An 8,950-nucleotide genomic window follows, 5' to 3' on the forward strand; every position below is an offset into this window, starting at 1 on the left:
AAAACTCCTAAATAGGGCCATAAATCAATCAAATTCCTTTTCACGCAGAAATAATTGGATTGGTTTAAAAGCACGCATGTCTGTACTGTTAAATTATGTTTAAGTAGATAGTGAGAAATTTCAACATTCTGTCCATATGTATAATTTGTAATGTGACTGGATTAATCTCAGCTCTGTTTTATGATTAAAACCCCTCCCCCCATGAGGTCAGGTTTAACTATTCATTAATGTTGTTTCACGTATATACTTTTTATCGTAAAGAAACCTATCTAGTGGCCAAGAGGGAATATTGCTATACCGCGAGAAAGCGACTGAGCGAGAAAGCGAGAGAGCGATAGAGCGATAGAGCGAGAAAGCGAGAAAGCGAGAAAGCGATGACCCCTCTCGGCCACCATAGATAATACTTTTCGATATATAAATTATTGCTGATCACGTAGGCCTTTATGAAGCAAGTATCCAACAACATTATGAATCTATGTGTTCATCACGTGGCTTGTTGCGAAAGAATCACTTCATGTGTATCATATAGCCCCAGTGTGCTAATTCTGATGACCAGCTATTGTTGTCTTTCGCAATATCAAGATTGGACTTTAGATACCGTAGAACGTCTTGTACTTGCTCACTGAACAACGTAAGTCGTTTAACGTTCGCATTATTCACTGCCTTACCTGGCTGTCTGTCAGGCCGTGGACGGCGCATAAAGTGAATGATTATTTATTAGAAGAAATGCGGCACATGTATAAGTACACCATCATATGACATGGCCAGTTGCTATATAATAGTTTCATAATTTTCTGGTCACATCACTCACAGATGTCGGATCGCAGGATGATACCACAAGCGGCTGTTGCATGCTTCATAGGCATTTTGCTCGTCTCGCCGTGTTTGTCTGAGACTTGCATGAAGATCAGTTCTTGTTCTTGCCAGACTTCTCAAGGAAAATTTGACCTTTCACCTCTCGCCTACGGAGACGGAACACCCAGGTAAGTTAAGGTTCGGTATCCATCAAAGCATCATTTATATTACAAAAATCCAAATGTAATTTTCCATACATTGCCAGTTCAAATGTTTAGCGGTCACTGTTAACTCTGACCTAAACCAAATTACACCCCCCACCCCCCCCACGGGGACCTGGGGTTATTTCGGCAACGGTGGAAACTGAACTGAACTGGACACGATTATTTACAGACCGCCGTCATATAGCTGGAATATTGCTGAGTGCGGCGTTAAACAGCGAATTGTGCTTTATCCACCTTCCAAAACAGACTCAACCATTCACTCATTATCATTCACCTATCACTCACAATTAATCTCGACCCGTGAAGATTCGAGGTAGAATAGGTCTTCAGCAACCCAGGCTTGCCGTAAAAGGCGACTAACGGGATCCGGTGGTCAAGATCGCTGACTTGGTTGATGCATGTCATCGATCCCAATGGCGTGGATCGATGCTCATGATATCAATCACTTTATTGTCTGGTCCATCCTCGATTATTTACAGACCGCCGTCATATAACTGAAATATTGCTGAGTGCGGCGTAAAACAACCAACCAACCAACCACAATGAACTCAATTACTCAACATCCCACCCACACATTCACTCACTCAACCACTGACCCACTTACTCACTCACCCACCCACTCACTGTTATTGACTTTCGCTACAGGTTCCGAGACGCGCCAGGTCCAGCTGGCGGCTGGTTTTACTCCTACAACCCTTGTGTTGGCTTCTCTGAGGGGTCTGGCCCGTGCGAACTCGTTGCGGTAAATTTATATAATTCTTCGTCAAGTAGTGCTTTATGAGGGCACGGGTGGTCGTGGTCCAATCGCTTCAAGCGCTACATTTCACTGTGAGGAGTTGCGTCCCTTGGGCGTACCAGAAACCTTTGATAGTGGTACCAATCCCTGTTTCGCCCTGATTTTTTTCTAGTAATGTCTACTTATGTTAATTTGTTGTTGTGATTTGTGTTATAATTCAATTATTTTCCTTCCTGTGATACGTTTACATCACTTCACCAAGAACGGGGTATAAATTAATTATTCCTGTACTTTCTCAGTGTATTATATATCCGCCATACTCTGATAAATACCCTCGACTCATTCTCCGATATAGCCTCGATTTGAGTCCGTTAGGAAATAAACGCTAAAATAGCTATTCCATCAAAAAACATCCGTGAGCGAGAATTTTTTTTGTACGTTTCTTACCCATTAGGGAGAAGAGGTGGGGACGTCACTATGGTAGTGAAAGGGTCCATTGTATTTGACATAAAAATGGGAAAATAATACTCTGTATTATCGAGGATGTACTTTCCTCGGTGTATTGTTCAATACATCAACAATTTACTTCTGAGGTGGTTGTGTATTGGGCTATTGGAAACTATGAATATTTCGCTTATTCTTTCGCTGTGCCGAGTTGCGTCCTTGGGCGCGCCAGAAACCTACGATTTTGGCCTCGAAACCCGGTTCACCCCGATTATGTTCGTGGGCCTGTCAGCTCTAAACCAGTGCTCGTGGGTTTCACCAAAGTGGTAAACGTCTGAGACCTGCATCACTTCGGCTTTCTTCCCACATCGGGGGCACGGATGGCCCATTCGTCTAAGTCGCCGCGATTCACTGTGCAGACTTGCGTCCCTTGGGCACGCCAGAAACCAATGATTGTGGGTTCGAATCCCCTTTCGCCTTAATTATGTTTCTAGGTTGGTTTGTCAGCAACATACCCTTGCTCGTGGTTTTCACCGAAGTGGTAAACGTCTGAGACCTGCATCACTTGGGGCTTTCCTCCCACATGCCGCGATACAACTGGAATGTTGTAAGAAGTGGCGTTAAACCCAACTCACTCACTCACTCGTCAATGGTTAATGCAATGAAATAATGTTTCCCTGTCATTATTGTATCTGACAGAAATGCTGGGATTCAAATATACTTGTTAATGTACATACAAGTATATTTAGTGTGTGTGCAGAACATATTTCAGCGTTTCGGAGTGCCAGCGTATGAGCATACTTTGCCCATAAGCTTACGACTGACATAAATTATATATTACATAGAATATGAGTACATAAGATTGGCAACGTGGTACATTTGTACGAATGAGCAAATGGATGGATTTTAACGCCGCTATGACCGGGGGCCATTGGGCAGCGTGGTAGTTGATCCGTTTGTTCGGTTACCCACGCGAATACAAAATTTGAAGCCGTAATATTTCTGAACTATTGCTGAATACGGTGTAAAACCGACCTCACACACTCCGCGACCCAGGAAAATCAGGGGTAGAATAGGTCCTCAGCAACCCATTCTTGCCGTAAAAGGCGACTATGCTTGTCGTAAGAGGCGACTAACGGGATCGGGTGGTCAGGCTGGCTGACTTGGTTGAAGCATGTCATCGATCCCAATTGCATGGGTCGATGGTCATGATATCAATCACTGGATTGTCTGGTCCAGACTCGATGATTTATAGACCGCAGTCATGTAGCTGGAATATTGCTGAGTGCGGCGTAAAACGAACAAAACACACACTCCGCAATAGTCACTGAAGCGTGCGTAAAATATAATTGACAGTACGGAAATGTGTTCTCCTCTCACAATTGTAGCAAATGCCTTACAGAATGTTAGGATTCAAGTCGTCTTTAGAAATATACCTTTTATGTTTCATACATCAACAAATTTCAACAGTATTTCAACCGTAAAGTCACTGTCCCTCTTCACATGCATTATAACATTCAATTTCGCCCCGTGGTTACCATTTGGTTTGGATCTGAAGCAATTCACTTCATCTGACGTTGTTGTTTATAGGTGTGTCAGACTGACAAATCGACGATGTCCTTCAGCCTAGGAGCTGCGAACTCGACAGTATTCAAGAACTCAACCAACGGATGGCAGGTGGTATATACATCACTTGGCAGTCCTACAAGGTAAACCTTTCACAGATTCCGTCTTTGGGTAGAGCGAGTAAGTGAAAGCTGTTTTACGGCACACACAGCTATATATCTGCTTTGAAGCTGTCAATAATCGTCCCATGAGTCGACCCGTGAAGATCCGGGGTAGAATATGTCTTCAGCAACCAATGCTTGCCGTAAAAGGCGACTAACGGGTTCGGGTGGTCAGGCTCGCTGACTTGGTTGATGTATGTCATCGATCCGAATTGCGTGGATCGATGGTCATGCTATCAATCACTGGATTGTCTGGCCCAGCCTCGATTATTTACAGACCGCCGTCATATTGCTGGAATCTTGCTGAGTGCGGCGTTAAACAACTAAACAACCAAACAATAATCGAGTCTCAACCAGACACACCAGTGGCTGGTAGATGATAGTTCCACTCATCAGTATATCGTGGCGTTTGGGTAGCCTAGTGGTTAAAGCATTGGCTCGAACCCAGGTTCAGTTATGGTTTGTTCACACCACAAGTTTGTTTTTTGCTATAGAGTAAAAATGATACTCATTGACTTATTCGAAAACGTATCGAAGGTACATGATACGTTCCAATACAATGAAAACACATGCATGAGACACATCCACATTACTTTATCAACAAGTCGACCGCCTCCGTGGTCTAGTGGTAGAGCATCCGCCCGGAGAGCGGAAGGTCCGGGATTTGATCCCCAGCTGCGTCATACTAAAAGACGTTAAAAGAAGGTACTTGTTGTTACCCTGTCTGGCTCTCGGCATTAAGAGGCTAAGACAAGGACTGGCCGGCTCGGAGTCAGTATACTGTGTCTGAGTGGGGTATTCATGTTAAACTGCAGCATGTATCTCAGCATCTTCCCGAGGCAAGAGAGTTAACTGACAATAAAAGTCCAGTTCTACCCTTGCCGAACTCGGCTGGTATTATGGAGTTAGAATCTGGCTGGACTAACATGTCTTTGCATTGTCCAATCAAAATCGTTAACCGAAATCGAAATCAGGTTCGTAAACTGTCATGCAGAGTTCGGTGGATTGCAGGATTTGCAAAGCATGTGCAATTTGTTGTCAACATATATTTCCAAATCTTTTTAAGTTTTCAATCAAGGTGCTCACATGATTTGATGCACTTCGCGATGTAAGTCCCGTTTTATAACAATATAGATCTTGATTGTCGATCAGATCGTCTTGTCTTGGCGCCACCCATTTTGTTTGTAACAAATGCAAGTGATACGAGAGCTGTAATCTGATTGGTCCATAGGAGAGACAAAGAAGGGACATAACTCGTAACAGCCACTGGTGGCACTACAATCGAGCACAGGAATTTCAACCTTGTTCGGCAAGGGTGGAAACTGGACTTTTATAGTCAGTTAACTCTCTTGCCTCGGGAAGATGGTATCTCATTGAGCTAGCACTAAAAAATCGGCTTTTATCCGGACTAGTGCAAGCAGCCACACGCACACACACATGTGCATGCGCTACGTTATATACATGAAATACTTGTATTCTTGGACGCGACGTTAAAACCCATTTACCTCACCACACCTCATCAACAAGTCAGTTGAATGGATGCATTTTGTAGACTTGTACGTAACCGCACTTTGTGTTCTGACTATGGTATGTTTTTTACCTGACGTATTATAGGTTTGTTAGTTTGTAGTTTAACGCGGCACTCAGTAATATTCCAGCTATATTCAGCGAATCTGACCACCCAATCCCGTTAGTCGTCTCTTACGACAAGCATAGTCGCCTTTTAGGACAAGCATGGGTTGATGAAGACCTATTCTACCCCGGATCTTCACGGGTCGACATATATAACAACTATAATTATATTGTGGAAGTTTTTCAGTTCAAAAGACCATGTTTTTGTAAGCATGTTTTTAATCCTCCCAAATTGAAAAAAAATATGGATTAAATACAAAAAATTGCAGTGAAAATGTTCCGACCCTGTTTAGTGAAAATTTCTGATGGACAGGAACGATGTTTTGATGTGTTTATTGGCGTTTCTCCTATACAATGTTAATGTGCAATTTGAATAAAAATGAAAACGAGATAAATATATTCGCAAGAAATGAAATAAAAATAATGTAAAAAAACCCCAAAAGAATATAATGAAAATGGAAAGAATGAAACAAATAATTGTAGTTAATTTAGGATAAAGAAAATGTGAAAACATGTAATTAAGACAGTAACGGATAGAACGCATGGCCTAAAATATAATCGAAATTGGAAGTATTGCTCCACGACAATTCCATGAAATGGCTGTGTTTATAGTAAGTAAAATAAACAAACCAGGAGTCGCCAGGGAACACTACGGCCGAAGAATATATCAGTATCATAACATACGTTTTCAAAAATGTCAACGAAAATGTCAAATAGGAATTTTCACCGAAGTATTTGTTCCTTGTTTTGAAATTCACCATGAAGAAAACTTAACGAGGATACTTGCTGGAAGTAAATATATCTGTTATAAACAATCCAAACGCAATCAACATTTCTAAAATGTTTGGAAGGCAGATCTGTAAAACCAATAAAAAGAGAATCTCATCCAAGTGTCTTTTGTTATCAAATATATCAACACGAGTTGATAAAAGTGGAACAATTCCGAGGCTTGCCGAGGATTTTTGTCACTTTTATCAACGAGTGTTGATATATTTGATATCAAAAGACACGAGGGTGAGATTTTATTTATCACCCAACATCATTCTTCCAACTTTTTCAATTTGTAGACAGTAATTAGCAGTGTTTTCATTTTCAGTGTCAAAAGTACTGCTAACAGCTTCAGTAGCAGAGCCATTAGTGATGTCATTTGATTGTGACGTCATGGTAACCGATGTCGTCACAATGGTCTGCAAAGCATTGTGATGTAATTTCATTGCAACGATATCTACAGTGTAGATATCGCTTGATCTAATCCAAGCGATATCTCCTGTGGGAGCTAGTTTGGATGATAAATGATATTTATTTTAAAAAGGATCATAAGCCAATTACATTTCCACAGGTCCGTTGTGCTGGAGCAAGTTTTGTTTGTTTGCTTGTTGTTTATCGCCGCACTCGGCAATATCCAGCTCTATGACGGCGGTCTGGTTGGTTGTTTTTTGTTAAACGCCGCACTCAGCAATATTCCAGCTCTATGACGGCGGTCTGGAAATAACCGAGTCTGGACCAGACAATCCAGTGATTGACATCATGAGCATCGATTCACGCCATTGGGATACGATGACATGCATCAAACAAGCCTGCGAGCCTGACCACCGGATCCCGTTAGTCGCCTTTTACGGCAAGCCTGGGTTGCTGAAGAGCTATACTAACACGGATCTTCATGGGTCTGCAGCAAGTTAACCGAACTAACTACATGCGTGTATTTCTTTCAGAACATCTACGGTAACACTTGTTTGTGACCCGAATGAACCGGGAAACTTCACGGCACAAGGAGAGAATCCCCAGGGCAGCGCGAATTATGTAAGAAGCTGATAATCATTCCTTCAAGTTAAGTTAAATATTTACTCCGTTTTGCCTCTTTGAGTGTGCATCTAACAAACCGGCCATATCAGATAACAACATTTTGTTTGTTTGTTTGTTGTTTAACGCCGCACTCAGCAGTATTCCAGCTATATGACGGCAGTCTGTAAACAATCGAGTCTGGACCATATAATCCATTGATTGACATCATGAGCATCGATCCACGCAATTTGGATCGATGACATGCATCAACCAAGTCATCGAGCTTGACTACCTGATCCCGTTAGTCACCTCTTACGACAGGCATAGTCGACTTTTAGGGTAAGCCTGGGTTGCTGATGACCTATTCTGTCTCTAATTAACTTACACTATCTTATTATCTAACACACGTCGCGAATTGCAATGCCTTAAATCACTGCGCCAACTCTCCTTGACGTGGGTTCGAATTCCTGATTCGGCCCCGTGATGATGCTTGGTCTGTCATTACCATACCTATGCTCGTGGTGCAAGCATCAACGACGTCCGTCCCCTTTGGCTTTGCTCCTATTTCAATAAACTTACTGAACAAGTTATTTTCTTTCCAGTATTTCACACTGACGTCAAGCAAGGCTTGTTTCATACCCAACCCCACAACACCCCTTATACCCCTTATACCCACGTCTACAACTACGAAACCGCAATCGACGACGTCAGCCGCGCCCGGGTCACGGCCTCATTTCCTCTACATGTTGTCCGTATACATCGTGGGTGTATCATGTAAGTCAATGTTCAGTTTCCGTTGTACTGACTTCAGCGGCACAGGAGTAGGTTCGTCGGGTTGAACTCCACTTAAACAGTATGTCAGACGTTACAGCACCAATAACAATTTACATAAGAGGAATGGAATATGTTCATCCTGGCCTTTAATTATCAAAGTCAATTTTTTTTGGCAAATCATGGAAATAACAAAATGTATCTAACAAAGTGCTTAATACATGTGGTTGGAAAGGTTAGACAGCAACAACGAGAACAGGAGGGAACATCAGGCCAGAGTAGGAGTGAAATATTGCTTAAGTCCAAAGGAACACTAGTGAAACAATCTGTAACAATATGACAAAGGCTGAAAGATACCAACCTTCACAACTATTTGCGATCATTATAAATGATAATCTCTTTACTTATTTCAGTGCGTAGCTGTGACCACTGATCAAAAACTAATGTATTCTACGAGGAAGTCGAATGAAGTGGCTCCTTTTATGTCAAGGACCACAGAACAGACCCATGTGGAATAGTTCAAATTTATGATAATCTCATTAAAATCAGAACTTAGTTCTCGCTACCGCCAAACAAATATCTGAGGACATCCCATTAGAGAACACGTCAGAACGACCTTTCATCCGACTAATTAGAGCGTCGCTTACCAGATCATGAAAGTGAGAGTCGGAATGTGATTTCTAATCATGCAACCTCGAACACTTTAACACGGGGTATTCCGAACAATAGTTACAGGTTTAACAACTGAATCCATACAATCTAGACTATCTATTAGCCATTCCAGAATGTTCTCTTGTTCAGGTTTCAAATATTTAATCGAAAGTTTGTCAAAATATGTT

At 41.9% G+C, this 8,950-nt stretch overlaps 1 protein-coding gene across 2 annotated transcripts; it reads left to right on the forward strand.

Annotated features, from left to right (window-relative positions):
* The first annotated feature begins 813 nt into the window (after positions 1-813).
* LOC139470351 (uncharacterized) lies at positions 814-8,665 on the forward strand. 2 transcript variants are annotated; one of them, XM_071252736.1, is made up of 6 exons: positions 814-983; positions 1,665-1,761; positions 3,790-3,908; positions 7,271-7,358; positions 7,943-8,114; positions 8,525-8,665. In XM_071252736.1, the coding sequence occupies exons 1-6, from the start codon at positions 814-816 to the stop codon at positions 8,542-8,544; spliced, it is 666 nt and encodes a 221-aa protein (XP_071108837.1). In that variant the 3' UTR covers positions 8,545-8,665. The 2 variants fall into 2 exon arrangements, with proteins under 2 accessions (XP_071108837.1, XP_071108834.1); XM_071252733.1 differs by lacking the exon at positions 8,525-8,665 and having other exon boundaries at positions 829-983; positions 7,943-8,205.
* Positions 8,666-8,950: the final 285 nt, after the last annotated feature.

This window comes from Haliotis cracherodii, unplaced genomic scaffold (assembly GCF_022045235.1).
Source record: "Haliotis cracherodii isolate W230 unplaced genomic scaffold, xgHalCrac1.p SCAF_20, whole genome shotgun sequence".
NCBI lineage: Eukaryota > Metazoa > Mollusca > Gastropoda > Lepetellida > Haliotidae > Haliotis > Haliotis cracherodii.